We start from the raw sequence: 16,037 nt of genomic DNA on the forward strand, positions 1-16,037 counted from the left end.
AGACACTGGGGGCTGGAGGTGCAGGCAGGTCTTTAAAGTGGTTGTAAACCCTCGCATATACCCAGTTAAGTGACTGCCCTCAGGGGAAAAACACAGAGATGAAGCAAATCCTCCTACATAAGTTGTACTTGTTTATCTGCAGCTTTCTCTTCTCTACATCCTTTCAAAGTTCAGAATTTATAAAGCTTGCCTGAGCTGTCAGAAAAAAAAGGGGGCAGAGAGCTGAAATTACTCTCTGCAGAGCTCAGTGAGGAGAGCTCTGAGATTGATTGGAGGGAAGAGACACACCCCCCTCCACACAGGGACAGAGCTGAGGCCATCAATCACTTGGAGCCTCCTCCCCGTCACCATATTTCAGCACTGGAGGCTGGAGTGGCAGGCCGGTCTTTAAAGTGGTGGAAAACTCTTCCATATACCCAGTGAAGTAAACGGCCTCAGGTGATACAAAGGGATGAAACAAATCCTCCTACATAAGTTGTATCTGTCTATCTGCAGTCTTCCCTTCACTACATCCATTCAAAGTTCAGAATTTACAGCTTGTCTGAGAGCTCCAAAAAAGGGGGTGGAGAGCTGAGGTTACACTCCTCAGAGCTCAGCGAGGAGAGTTCTGATAGCTGATAGGAGGGAAGCATAGGCATGTGCCTGGGCACACCCTAATCACCCTGTGCGGTGCCGATTTCCCCTGCTTTCTGGCACCCCCCCCCCCCCAGTCTCCCCCCTGCAGTGCTGCCAGCTTCCCTCCTCTCCCGCTGGCAGCTGCGGGGATAATTCAGGGTGGAGAGCGGGGTCCCCTTCCTTTTCTGAATGAACACAGTGAATGATCTGTACCGATCGCCCCTATGTTCATTCTTAACTGAAGCATAGTAAACTATGTTTACCATGCTTCCGTTTGTGAATGAACAGGAAGCCGCTTAGCAAAAGAGCACTTCCCATTAGTTCACTGTCCAGTGCAGCTGAGGCTGCAGAAAAATGGATTGGGGAAACTCTGTCCTCAGTCCCTTTCACTGTCATAAAAGTGAGACATCAGAGGTCTGTTTAGAGAAGGGGTCTCACACTGGCGGCCCTCCAGCTGTTGTGAAACTACAAGTCCCATCATGCCTCTGCCTGTGGGAGTAGGGTTGCCACCTTTTGTTCAAGTCAAACCCGAACACTTTAGTGGAGCACGCCAATTATTTTTTTTTTTTATAGTATAAACTATACATATATTTTGCTATTAAATGACATTTCTAATCATATGAAGTTAATAACAAGAGTCCCCCCTTTACATCAGAGCCCACAGAGTTCTCCTTTTTACATCTGAACTCGCTGAGTTCCCTTTCACTGTAAGGGGGGACTCTGCAGACTCTGATGTAAAGGGAGAACTCTGGGGACTCTAACATAAGGGATGCTCTGGGAACCCTGATGTAAGGGGGAACACTGAGAACTCTGATGTACGGAGAGGACTCTAATGTAAGGGGGAACACTGTGGCTTCTGGTTTAAAAGGGAAATCTGATGTAAGGGGTGCTCTGAGAACCCTGATTTACCTTAGTGTACTCACTCAGAGGCAGGAGATAGAAGCGGGGAGACTTCAGTCACAGACAGGGATGGATGGTGAGCTCACTCACCCCTTGGCAGTCAGCACCTCTCATCCAGATGTCTCTGAGTCTTTTTTTTGCTGAATTCAAATTTTTCCGGCCCCAACTTTCCTTTTCTGAAGCACAGCGCCGGGGATTGGAGTGTGGGCAGACCCAGAGGGGTAGGGGTGGGGGGAAGAGGTGCTGATCGAGCCATCTCTCCTCTCCCGTCTGTGTGTGTGTGTTTCGGGGGGGGGGGGGGGGGGTTTAGTGTTGGCTTTGAGCAGGTTGAAAGAGTTTAACAGACACTTTCAGCTTAGACAACTGCAGCCAGCAACCCTGCTGGGAAGCCATAGTCCAGTCTAAATAATGTGTCCGGGTTTCAGGCAGTCTGAAACCCGGACGCATGATTCCAAACCCGAACTGTCCGGGTGAATCCTGGACAGGTGGCAACCCTATGTGGGAGTCAAGCTTGCCGAGTTCAGTTGAATCTTGAAATAGCGTGGTCCTTTACACAGCAGGGTCCCAATACTATGCTATGCTATACTATACTATGCTATACTATACTATATTATATTATGCTATGCTATACTATGCTATACTATACTATGCTATGCTATACTATACTGTCTGCCTTGCAATACCTCATGGGACTTGTAGTTTCACAGCAGCTGGAGGGCTACCAGTTTGAGAGACCCCTGATTTAAACCCTTGATAATTCACCAAAGCCCATCAACAGGGATCCTAAGCTCCAAAAAAAATTTTTAAATAATAATAATAAAAACTGACACCAATCTCTGCTTTACTGATATACATGCATGTGTGTTTGTGCTCTGGGTTGCAATAGGTTATCTACACCAATGGAGTGAAGGGGACACACCCCCTTCACAGAGCATAGAAGAATAGCGCTAAGGCTGTCAGTCACGGGCTCTGTGCTGGAGCTCCCTCCCCTGTCACCTTTTTTTCTCTTGGTGTCAGGAAAATTTGTCATAAGTGACTCATGCAGACAGCAGAGGAAGTAGGCAGCAGGCAGAAATGGCACTTAGTGCTCTGGATTGAGACAAGCACACACTATAGAGGGATATGCTTTGTTCATATTTCATATCTGAGGTTTACAACCACTTTAAAGCTCATAAATGGAGAGCCAAGAGAGAACCCATTCAGCTCAATGAGCAGAAGGTGAGACGGGGAGTCAAGTTCATGGTTTTCCAGCTCTGTAGTTTGAAGGTTTGAGTTATCTGGTAATTATTATCCTAACTGGAGTCAATTCAGCTAAGCCTGGCTGCAGGTTGAGCTCTCCAAGGTTACAGATGCCTGTCAAGGTCACTCCAAAGCCCTCGGCCTGCTAATGGAAATTTTAGCAAAGCTGACACTTGCAGTCATAAGAAACGGACGGTGCAATCGCAGGAATGGAATCGCACATCATTTCACGGCTGCTTGTGGCGGTCTCGGTGCCGGTGTGTGCGCTCATCTACAGTCACCCCCTTCCTGTCTGCTGGTTATGGAGCCCTAAAAAAAGACACTTCTTCTTTTTGGTTTCCTGGCATGCAGAATTATACCTTCCACAACTTGTTCTCTTTCCAGCAAGCAATTTTAGAAAAACCCAGTATGAGATCAGCCGAGGTGAGCGCCAGCATCGTGCTGCGTCCCCCATGGGAGAACATAACCCCAGCTGACAGTGTCCCCCTGGAACTGATAGGAGAATCACGGCTACGAGCTGATTTCCAGGCAGATATAAAAGACACAAATTATTGCAGCTCTGAATTCATGAATGCATCGCTAATGTATTTTTTTTTAAATGCAAGTTCCTTGAATTTGACTTATTATGAGGCTCTTGCAGTCTCTGTACAGCAGAGCTCAGACTGGGAGAGAGAGAGAGAAGCAGTACAAAGAGCCAATAGGGGAGATTTGCTAAAATTGGAGAGTGAAAAATCTGGTGCAACTCTGCATTGAAACCAATCAGCGTCCAGGTTTTATTATTTAACCGCTTCTGGACCGCCCCATGCTTATATACTGCGGCAGGGTGGCCCCTTAGCGCGAAATGCATGCCACCGGTGACCCACTCCCTCTGTGATTGGACACAGCAGGAACTGTCCGCTGGGACCCGCCGATCGTTCCTGAGGCCGACCGAGGTAAACAAGTCAGATCACAGTTCTGTGCATGGCTGTCTTAATGAATGGGCACTGCCAGTGGCGTAACTAGAACCTTCAGGGCCCCGATGCAAGAAACCATGAAGGGCCCCCCTGAACCCCAGCCAGGGCCCTTCCCTCCGAGTCCGGCGGTGGAACTCCAGGGCGTGGTCACAGGTATGACCTTTGTGAGCCCTGTAGTTTCACCACTGGCATCAGTAGTTTTTTTTATTTTTTATTTTTAGGTGTCCCCAGGGGAGATGGGGGTCCCTGTCCCCATGTGAGAAGGGGGTAAGTAATGGTGTGTGGGGGATGGGGTCCTCTCACTCACCATGACCAAGCTGCAGGCCGCGCACTCATCCATGTTGGCCTGGGCTCCATCCAGTGTGCTGGACAGGTGATCAGCATATCTCCCAGAAAGACCTTTCATCATCTGTGTATGACAGGGAGGAAGGGGACTGGCAGACAAGCCTGCAGTGTCCTCCGGGGGGCTCTAATAGGGCTGCACTGCATCTGTGTGCTTAAAGTTTGTTTACCCGGGTGAAGTATGCAGTGCAGTGTGCGCCGGACTCGGGGGGGGGGGGGGGGGGGGACGACTCTGGCTGGGGAGAACAGACATCGGACTGAGCGGCAATGCATGGAGCAGGAGAGGGGTACTCTGAGGAGCCGGCCGAGGACACAGGTCATGTGGGGAATGCACAACTAAAGAGCAGCCAGTGCGATAGTCGAGCATGGAGCTCTGCTAGTCACCCTCCACCTCCAGCCACCCGTTTACATGGTGCACTGGTACCCCTAGCTGCCTATGCTGCTGCCAGCCATATGTGGTGGGGGCTGCATGGGCCCCCTGCAGCACAGGGCCCAGTTGCGGTCGCGACTGCTGCACCCCCTATAGTTACGCCCCTGGGCACTGCCCAGGGGCCCCAGCTGCATGGGGGGCCCCTGCATTTTTCCCAAAGCAGCTGATCCTTGAGCCAAAATTGATGGCACTGAGAGTGATGGATAGACAGGAGAGGCAGGCTGGCAGAGGTGCGCCATGCTGTGCAGAATGATACCTATTATTTCACAGCCAGCAGGGAGGGGCAGGGCCGGAGTGCCAGTGATGCTCTGACCCCGCCCCATGCAGCTCGAATGCTCGGGACTCGAAGGCTGCGGGGTAGGAGCTGGAGTGGGAGCTGCTGAGTCAGCAGCACTGAGAGCCCACCCGCGGAAGTGGCATTGTGTATGGTGTCATGGTGAGCCCAGCTGTCCATTACAGTTTGCACCAAAGGGCTTGGAATGCCCGGAGGGATGCTCCCTCCTCCGCCCCTCCTTCTGCCTGCTTGATTGGTATAGGGGAATCCAGTGCTGGAGGTGGGCACATAGCCAAAAGTTTACATGCACTGTATCTCCACTGGAAAAGGAGGTACTACATGGATGAAATAATGATGCTGGGGGATATCAAAGGTGTATGGTGGAAAACAATGCTGAGGGTAGATCTGGGGTGCATAGGGGGTAGCAATGCTTGGGGTAGCTTGGGTGGCTACAGTGCTAGAGGTATCAGGGATGTAGAGAGGCCACAGTGTAGGGCTATCAGGGATGTAGAGTGGCTTACAAGGCATGGTGGGTGTAATGCAAGATAGATTCATGGGCGCCAGACACTTCTTGAATGCAAAGAGATTTATTGTCTCTTGAACAGAACTGTGGGAGAGAGGATTTAGGGCCAGGACACCCTTTAGTAGTTGCAATGTTAATTGGCAGACAGCCATGCAGGGAAAGGCACCCAGCCGGACACCACATCTGCATGTGTAGACATGCCATCTCCTATGGCAACAATCTTGAACAGTTTCTAACAAAGGTTACAATGAACTCTTTCACTTTCTCCACAATCTCCTCTTGTAGAGCTTCACTCAACTGAGCTCCCAGTCTCTCTCACAAGACTTGCGGATCCACTGCCACTGGATCTCCTGAGCTCTTCGAGTCCTCTTTCTCAGTATCTTCCTCAAGCTTCACCCCCGCTTCCCTGCTGGATCCCTAGATTGGCACTCACAGATACTCCTCAAGCGTGACCCCCCTGGCCTGCTTGGTCCCTGGCTTGGCTTCCAAGACTGCTCTGCAAGCGTCACCTCCGCTGGCTGGGTCCCTGGCTTAACATCTACTGAAGTTTTCCAATTCTTCCCCGTACTCAGTTGGTTAAAATAATTGCTTCGAATACTCAATGTGATCCCTGGTAATGAGACGAATCCCCTCAGCTTCCCTTCTTCCTCCGACCACGACAGGTTCCCCAGCCAGCAGAACCGTCACTTCTGGTTGGACTGCAAGCCGCAGTCCCAACCCTACGCTGCTCTCTTGCTTCTGGATAGGCCCTCAGACAGCCTAGCAGCCAGATGTCCCCAGGATAGGCCTCAGGCTCTGGCCTAACAGCATGGACAGTACAACACAAGTCCACCCAGACAGCCGTCCAGGGCAGGGCCGGATTAAGAGCATCGTGTGCTTGGAAAGCAGAAGGGTGCCCAGTAAAAGGCCCACCAAAATCCTCAGCACCAAGAGCCTGTGCTGGCATGCGCCCAAACTCAAAAGTGAGCAGCCGCACAGGCCTAACACTATGGAAGCCCCAGACTTCTGTAAGAGCCCTGCATTGGCATGCCCCAGGCTTCTGTTAGGACTGCTCATGCAGTGCCCATTATCAATCCCACCACCCTGCCCCGTCGGTGCATGTGGAATGCAGGGCCCATCAGGGGAGATCTCTTCCTCGTTGACCCATTGCTTTCCATGTCCTTTTTGGATGGCTGGGCCTATATTAAGTTAGGGGCCTGGAGCTGCAGCTCCAATAGCCCCTACATTAATCCAGCCCTGGTCCAGGGGGCACAGAACCCCGATCACCTGAACTCACCCAAAATAGGCTCTCCCATTAGGCCAGAGGACCCAAGAAGATCCCTGCCCATTGGCTGAGACACCCCATCTATTCCTAATTTGTCCTTGCAATGCCCTTGTCTTATCTAATGCCACCAGATACCCGGCCATCTAGTGACAGAAGAGAGAAGTGCAGCAATTCCAGAATTGGGGTGCAATCAATTGATCCCCTATCAATTGAGCAAGGCAACTAATACCTGGCAGGTAAATTTACTAGCAACCCTACCTAAACATCAGGGTGCTACATCTGCAACACTGGAAAGGAGAGACGGTAGAAGACACGGGCCACCGGGGAGATGAGTATAACACCTTGTCTAGTGCAGGAGACTTTTTTTTCCCTTTTTTTCTTTTTTATAGACTGACAGGTTCTCTTGAATGCTGAAATATGTTCTGCCTTTTCCTACCTAATAAAAGATATTATATACCATCCTACAGGTTTACTGTCAGCAACATAAAGCCATCATAAAAATTGATTGAACCATAAAAAATTGCCCGTCTTATCGGAGTTTTGCAGGTTCTCCGGAAAATTTTACAGTATCTTTTTACTACCTTGTTTATTGAGCTGTTCAGCAGGTCTGGCTGGTCCAGGAATCCAGCAGTGATGGGGTTAAGCCTTGTATGGCAGGCAGATGTAGCACGTGCCTTCGCTGTAGTTCACCGGCTGCCGGATAAATCAATATGGATGTTTAAATTGCATTGTGGAGCTGTCAGATTAGAGACGTGCCTTTGTGATTTGCAGCTTAGCAGAGACTGCTGTGCAACCTTCAATAGCTACCTGTCTTCTGAAGGGGTTTGCATTCCACGGCTGGCGGAGAACCACAGATCCTTATTTCCCTTTCTGATGTCACAAACAGCAGAACGAGCCGTAGAGACTGCGTCTCATTGTCAACCGCATGGAGATAAAGCAAGAGATGTAGTTGCTCTATTTATTTATAACACAACACTTTACATACTATAGATTGACATCAGTTCCTGGCCCCAAGGAACTTACAATCTAAGGTCCCAATCTCATATTCATATATACACTCATTGGCCACTTTATTAGATACACCTTGCTAGAACTGGGTTTAACCCCCTTTTGCCTTCATAACTGTCTTGGTATGCTGAAGCCTTAAGAGTTAAGGGGCCAAGCCCAACCCCTGAAAAACAACCCCCCACCATAATCCCCCCTCCACCAAATGACTTGGACCAGTGCACAAAGCAAGGTCCAGAAAGACACGGATGAGCAAGTTTGAGGTGGAGGAACCTATCTGGCCTGCACAGAGTCCTGACCTCAACCCAATAGAACACCTATGGGATGAATTGGAGCGAAGACTGTGAGCCAGGCCTTCTCATCCAACGTCAGCGCCTGACCTCACAAATACGCTTCTGGAAGAATGGTCAAACTTTCCCATAGACACACTCCTAAACCTTGTGGACAGCCTTTCTAGAAGAGTTGAAGCTGTTGTAGCTGCAAAGGGTGGGCCAACTCAATATTGAACCCTATGGACTAAGACTGTGATGCCATTACAGTTCATGTGCATGTAAAGCCAGGTGTCCCAAAACTTTTGGCAATATAGTGTATGAATCCATGGCTCTCCACAAGCCACTAGACTGATAAGTACAGCACATGAAATTAGGAGCTTCCTGGATTTTTGGGACATCAACAGAGATGTACTAAACATGCACTTTTCTTATTTTGCCCAGTCAAACCCTTTAAGGCCCTTGGGTCCCCTGTGTTTCCCTGTTGCCTTGTTATAAAAGCGATTTCTAGAAGTTTCATGTAATCTGTTTCCGGTCTCCTGAAGCAAGTTCCCAGTCTCCAACAATTCCTATAGCATGTCTACAGTCTCTGACCATCTCCTGTATCACATCTGCAGTCTTTGATCATCTCTTGTATTATGTCCACAGTCTCTGACCATCTCTTGTATTCTGTCTACAGTCTCTGACCATCTCTTGTATCCTGTCTGCAGTCTCTGACCATCTCTTGTATCCTGTCGACAGTCTCTGACCATCTCTTGTATCCTGTCTGCAGTCTCTGACCATCTCCTGTATCATGTCTGCAATCTCTGATCATCTCTTGTATTATGTTCACAGTCTCTGATCATCTCTTGTATTATGTCCACAGTCTCTGACCATCTCCTGTATCATGTCTGCAGTCTCTGACCATCTCCTGTATCCTGTCTGCAGTCTCTGACCATCTCCTGTATCCTGTCTGCAGTCTCTGACCATCTCCTGTATCCTGTCTGCAGTCTCTGGCCATCTCCTGTATAATGTCCGCAGTCTCTGACCATCTCTTTTATCACGTCTGCAATCTCTGACTATCTCCTTTTATTATGTCTGCAGTCTCTTATCATCTCCAGTATTATGTCTGTAGTCCCTCACCATCTCTTGTATCATGTCTGCAGTCTCCGACCACCTTTTGTATCATGTCCGCAGTCTCTGCTTATCTCTTATATCATGTCTAGAATAGAATAAGGTGCTATACATGTTCATATAAAAAAAACTGGCACAAAGAAAACCCGGAAATTACAGATCCTCTGCTCCGACGTATGTTTCCCCGTGAATGGCTCTTCAGGAAGTGAGTCCATATTTGATACCCCACACCAGGCTTTGCACCTTCGGAGCGAGACGTGGGACGCACGCTACCCCCAGGGATCAGCTGACTCGCACACACTGTTTTCACCTAGTGCCAGGCCAGGCACTATCACATGTGAGTGTAACTGCTATCATTACTGCTGTTTTTACTTTATAAAAAATGACTACACTAAGACTTTCATCCGTGTCTCCTGTGGAGTCATTTTTTACATTCTAGCTCCTTCCTGAGTGGCCATTGAAGTGGATTTATGCCATTAGTGGGACCAATCTGGTGTTCCCAAAGCATTTTTTGACTGTCCTGTAAAAAGGGGTCAAACAGCTCTGGTGAGTGGCCATCTTCATACGGAGCACTCATGGTGGAAGATCTAGAAGTTTTATCTCAGAGTATTCCATTTTGGTGTTGGGATTCATTCACTTGTGGACTTTATGCTTGCTTATTTTTTCATTAATGTGTACATTTAAGTTTGATACAGTGTTTTCTTTGTGCCAGTTTTTTCATATGAACATGTATAGCGCCTTATTCTTTGATAATTTCGCAGAGTTTAGTGATTTGTTCACTTTAAAGGGGGCAGCTGTTTGTCTATATGTTCTCATCCCCACAATGTGCAATTTTTTTGGTACACATTTTTGCATCTCTTTAATCATGTCTGCAGTCTCTAAGCACCTCTTGTATAATGTCTGCAGTCACTGACCATCTCTTGTATCACATCTGCAGTCTCTGACCATCTCCTGCATAATGTCCGCAGTATCTGGCCATCTCCTGTATAATGTCCGCAGTCTCTGGCCATCTCCTGTATAATGTCCGCAGTCTCTGACCACCTCTTGTATAATGTCCGCAGTCTCTGACCACCTCTTGTATAATGTCTGCAGTCTCTGACCACCTCTTGTATAATGTCTGCAGTCTCTGACCACCTCTTGTATAATGTCTGCAGTCTCTGACCACTTCTTGTATAATGTCTGCAGTCTCTGACCACCTCTTGTATAATGTCTGCAGTCTCTGACCACCTCCTGTATAATGTCTGCAGTCTCTGACCATCTCTTGTAACACATCTGCAGTCTCTGACCATCTCCTGTATAATGTCTGCAGTCTCTGACCACCTCTTGTATCACGTCTGCAGTCTCTGACCACCTCCTGTATAATGTCCGCAGTCTCTGACCATCTCCTGTATAATGTCCGCAGTCTCTGACCACCTCTTGTATCACGTCTGCAGTCTCTGACCACCTCTTGTATCACGTCTGCAGTCTCTGACCACCTCTTGTATCACGTCTGCAGTCTCTGACCACCTCTTGTATCACGTCTGCAGTCTCTGACCACCTCTTGTATCACGTCTGCAGTCTCTGACCATCTCCTGTATCATGTCTGCAATCTCTAACAATCTCTAGTATCATATCCATAGTCTTTTACTATATCCTGCTGTCTATTTTCTATCTCTGACATTAAGTTTACACAGAATTTTATGTTTGTCCCTTTCAGTAACGTCAGGGGCCACGCTTGGGGCCTCCTATATCAATAAAGTTGACCACCACTGGTTTAAGGTATGCAAGCTGAACTTTTAGAATAAATAACTTTTAGAATAAAATACACAGTTTTGATTCCCATCACTCTGTGACCAGCGGCTGTTGGCAAAGGTTAATCTCTAAACATCTGCTGTTGATGACTGTGCGTCGTCCCCTTCGTGTGCGAGCGCCTGAGATGCAAAAACAGCGGAAGGGACATCAGACCTATCATTATTTATTTTTCCACTGGAAAACAAGAGTGTGTGTATCTTTGCCGACATCAGAAGGGACATCTGCCTCTAGCAGAGAGGAAATTTCCTGAATGGTCCTCGCTCTGTGCTCCGGAGGTCACATCGACGTATATAGCACTGGAAAGGAAACCTTGTTTGCCACTGCATGAAAGATCGCCGGGAGCCCATCAGATATTCTGGCGCCCAGGAGGTTGGATAAATTCCTGTTCTTGTCACCGGATAATCGTTCCTCTGCTAGATCCACCCTTTGTTCCATCTCCAAATAATGTAGAGCTGGATTGATGTATATGTATGTGTTTATTTAGAAATGATCAGTGGAAAACATTCTATACCAGTGGTGGCCCCTGACACTTTCAAAGGGCCACAAGGTAGCCCAAAGATTCTCATCCCACTGCATTTTTTGCAGCGTATCGCAATGCATACTAGGTAACCCCCAGCATTGGTGTCAGGGAGTGCAATAATAACCCCAGCATTGGTGTCAGTGGACAAAATAATAACCCCCAGCATTGGTGTCAGTGGATGTAATAGTAACCCCCAACAATGGGGTCAGCAGAAGCACGAATAACCCCCAACACTGGTGTCAGTGAGTTAAGTAATAATCACCAGCATTGGTGCCAGTGAGCGCAATAACAACCCCCAGCATTGGTGCCAGTGGATGCAAAACAAACCCCCAGTAATGGGGTCAGTGGAAGCAAGAATAACCCACAACATAGGTGCCAGTGATTGTAATAATAATCCCCAGCATTGGTGTCAGTGGATGCAATAATAAACTCTGACAATGGGGTCAGTAGGAGCAAGAATAATCCTCATTATTGGTGTCAATGAGTTCAATAATAACCCTGAGCATTGCTGTCAGTAAGTGCAATAATAATCCCCAGCATTGATGTCAGTGGGTGCAATAAACCCCAGCAATGGGGACAGTGGATGCAAGAATAACCCCCAGCACTGGTGTCAGTGAGTTCAATAAAAATCACCAGCATTGGTGCCAGTGATTGCAATAATAACCCCCAGCATTGGTGTCAATGGATGCAATAATAACCTCCGGCAATGGGGTCAGTGGGGGAGCAAGAAAACCGCTCAACATTGGTGTCTGTGAGTTCAATAATAACCCCCTGCATTGCTGTCAGTAAGTACAATAAAAATCCCCAGCATTGGTGTCAGTGGATGCAATAACCCCCAGTAATGGAGTCAGTAGATGCAAGAATCACCCCCAGCGTTGGTACCAGTGAGTGCAATAATAACCCCCAGAATTGGTGTCAGTGGACACAATAATAACACACTGCATTGGTGTCAGTGAGTGCAATAATAACCTCTAGCTTCGATGTCAGTGGACTCGATAATAACCCCCAGCATTGGTGTCAGTGGATGCAATATTAACCCCCCAACAACGGGGTCAGTGGAAGCAAGAATAACTCCCAACACCGGGGTCAGTGAGTTCAATATTAATCCCCAGCATCTGTGCCATTGAGTGCAATAATAACCTCCAGCATTGGTGTCAGTGGATGCAATAATAACCCCCAGCATTGGGGTCAGTAGAAACACGAATAACCCCCAACAATGGTGTCAGTGAGTTCAATAATAATCACCAGCATTGGTGCCAGTGAGTGCAATAACAACCCCCAGAATAGGTGTCAGTGGATGCAAAAATAATCCCCAGTAATGGGGTCAGTGGAAGCAAGAATAACCCCCAACATTGGTGCCAGTGAGTTCATTAACCCCCAGGATTGGTGTCAGTGGAAGCAAGAATAACCCCCAGCATTGGTGTCAGTGAGTTCATTAACCCCCAGCATTGCTGTCAGTGGATGCAATAATAGCCCCCACCTTTGGTGTAAGTACTATTCACTCCCCCCCCCCCCCCCACCCCTGCATTGGTGGTCATGGCTGTGAAAGTTCATTGGGTACCAGGGACATGAGTAAATGCATTCTACAAATGAATCCTAAGGCTATATAAAGCAACAAACACTATGCATCTGTTTATTAATTTCAGCATAGGTAAACATTGAATAACCGATCTGTGTTCTTGTTTCAGGGCTCTGGTGTTTGTGGTCCACGGCGCTGGAGAGCACTGCAATCGATATGACGATCTGGCGCAACTACTGACCGGCCTGGAATTCCTCGTGTTTTCCCACGATCACGGTGAGTACCCAGACCCTGGAACATGCAGTCGTTGACCTACCTGGCAGCCAAGTGGTTAATCTTCCCAAATGTTCCGATTACCTTTCCAGCCAATGAGAAAGCGATGGCAGTCATGTGGGGGTGTCTGGACTTTGCTTTATGTTGCCAAATGAAAGGCCGTCAGTTTCATGTTACTATGCAATTTTGTTGGCAGGAAAATGTTTGTTCCAACCTGAGTCTCGTACGGCAGTTATGTTGCCTGGAGCCGTTTCCTCCTAATCAATGAAAGTAAATTGGCGGCAGCTGTGATTATCGCTCTGCTTATCGCTCTGTTTGTCAAAGATACTTTGTCTAATCTGCGTCCTAGGGACTTCATTAATAGGCCCCTCCCACTCACCATACCACCGTACCTAGAAGAAGTCGCATTTGACTGTGAGGTTCAGAATATTTTGGCGGGTTGCGGTGATTGCAACCCAAATCTCAGGGTCACTGGTTCGGTGCCGGCCCCTGTACAGGAGATAACGATCGGATCTAAAAATAATCGTCTGCATGCGCGGTGCCGCATTGTTGGATGCGTCCTTGGTGACCGATTTTAAGATGAATTTCTAAAAAATAGTCCCAAATCTTCCCCCAGATACGGCCAGCTAAAGGAATTGTTCATATTTCTACTGTGTGACAAGGCCCCTCATTGTAACCTTATATACAGATCCAGCACTGCTTCCTCCTCCTCCATAATCTGACAAGAAACCCATTATATAAGGTATATAAAGTATACTGATCCATCACTGCTTGCTCCTCTACTATCTGGTAAGACACCCATTGACCCATTATATAAAGTATACTGATCCAGCGCTGTTTCCTTATCTACCAGAGTCCGCCGGACAATCCGCCCGTGTGTGGGCTCCGGCTGACTTTTTCTTTCCAAAAGTCCGGCGGACTTAGAAAGAAGTATTGGCTCAAAATTATCCGCCCGTCTGTGTGCTAGTCCACCAGAGTTTTGAAATGATCAGACTTGCCCACTCATGGAGAAAAGTTCGGCTTCAGGTAGGCGGGACAAGCGAAGGAAGTCGATGTCGCCGCCTCCATCGGTGAGATTGACAGTCGCGAGCCCCGTCACCTGGTATGGACTTAAAGGGGAAGCCCTACGCCGTAAAAAAATCCATATCAGACCCTTATCCGAGCACGCAGCCCGGCCGGTCAGGAAAGGGAGTGGGGACAAGCGAGCACCCCCCCCCCCCCAGCCGTACCAGGCCGCATGCCCTCAACATGGGGGGTGCTTTGGGGAAGAGGGGGCCCTGCCCACCCCAAAGCACCTTGTCCCCATGTTGATGAGGACAAGGGCCTCTTCTTGGCAACCCTGGCCGTTGGTTGTCGGGGTCTGCGGGCAGGGGGCTTATCGGAATCCGGGAGCCCTCTTTAATAAGGGAGCCCCCAGATACCGCCCCCCCCCCACTCTATGTGAATGAGTATGGGGTACGATGTACCCCTACCGATTCACCTGGTGAAAAAAGTATAAATAAAAAAAACACAAGTTTTTTAAAAAATGTATTAGACAGCCCTGGTGGTCTTCTGTCTTCGGGGGTCTTCTCGCTGGACTCCTCCGCTATCTTCTACTCTTTTGATAGCTATTTTACTAGCGGAGGAGCCCGGCTTTCTTCTTCGTCGTCGCCGCCGCCGTCCGGGGGTCTTCTTCCGACTTCGGGGTCTTGTCCCACTCTTCGGGGGTCTTGTCCCCCTTTTCAGTTCTTCTGCCGGGCCTCCGCTTTCTTCTTCCAGCTCTTTTACTAGCGTTGGCCCGGTCTTCTGTCGCTGTCGCCTTCTTCTCTTCTTTTCTTCTCTTCTTCCTTGCGATGTTAACATGACGCTCTCTCTGGCCGCAATGGCAGGGACGCGTTGTGCGGTGACTTGTATAGGGACAAGGGGCGGGGTCACTGGGTGATGTCACACAGTCCCGGAGGATGCTGGGATTGTGACATCATAGATGTCACAGTCCCGCGTACACACAGATAGTCCGATCGTGTGTACGCGGCATTAGGAGAGAAGGTTGACAACCTTTGGAAAGGAAATGCCGTTGTTTCGTCACATATGGCGAGCCATCACATTTGGCTACCCGCTGGACTGCGCATGTGCGACGCCGCCATATGCAGTCCAACACTGTGACGATCTGCGCTTGCGCAGAATTTTGTGCCCACACCCCAGTTTCAAGCCCCACCATCCAAGTGGATATAGAGATAGATTATAATTATGCCAAGTGAAGCGAGGCCGTGCCCGAAGCGTGGCGAGCGAAGCAAGCCAGCGAGGGGCCCTGCTTTGGAACCCATATGGAGGCGGCGTGCATGCGCACTCCAGCGGGTAGCAAAATGTGATGGGTAGCCGAATGTGACGTGACACAGTGCTGTGTTTGCAGAGTTTCTATATCAGGATGACAGAGATGGTTTTCAGATCTAAGAAACGAAGTTAAACAGGAAATCCGAGTCATCATCTCTTAGCAGGGTGGTGCAGCTGGAGATCTCTAAAGTTCGTATTCTTCCATCTGAAGATCTTGTCCTGCCAGTAACCTTGGGGGAGGTTTGAGTCAGCGTGGTCTTGCCTTTGCCATTTCAAGAGGAATAAGTTACATAGAGCTCCTCCTGCTATAATTACTGCATGCTGGAAGAACATCTGCAATCTAAAAGTAGAATTTGATTTGAGGGTTTCAGACTTCAATTAAAACTCTTTCCTTTTACATTTTGGATGGGTAGTCCAGGGTTTTTTGTTTTTTTTGCTATCTGCGTCCCCATTGAGTAAAATTCCTTTCACTTCCTGTGTCGGTGACAACAATGGCAGTGTGGCTAGCTACATTTCAGTTGTCCCTCTCCAGTGGGATTTTTTCCCAGTTGAGAGAACTCCTTTGGTTTATACCAGGGGGTATTGAATTAAAATTCATGGGGGTCCGGTCAGTAAAATTTTCTTTCAACAGCAAGGCCTGAATCTCATCGCTTAGATCCTTCCCATCACAACCCCCTCATTTCATATCACAATCCCA

General features: G+C 48.4%; 1 protein-coding gene across 4 annotated transcripts in view; it reads left to right on the plus strand.

Annotated features, from left to right (window-relative positions):
* MGLL (monoglyceride lipase) overlaps positions 1-16,037 on the plus strand; it is a 108,602-nt gene that overhangs the window by 26,316 nt on the left and 66,249 nt on the right. For all 4 annotated transcript variants that reach the window (XM_077451725.1, XM_077451728.1, XM_077451726.1 and 1 more), the window contains exon 3: positions 12,927-13,033. In XM_077451725.1, coding sequence (XP_077307851.1) covers positions 12,927-13,033 — 107 coding nt within the window. The remainder of the gene's footprint in view (positions 1-12,926; positions 13,034-16,037) is intronic.

This window comes from Lithobates pipiens, unplaced genomic scaffold (genome assembly GCF_037356315.1).
Source record: "Lithobates pipiens isolate NorthernLeopardFrog02 unplaced genomic scaffold, aLitPip1_a1.2 Scaffold_23, whole genome shotgun sequence".
In the NCBI taxonomy this organism is placed as follows: Eukaryota; Metazoa; Chordata; class Amphibia; order Anura; family Ranidae; genus Lithobates; species Lithobates pipiens.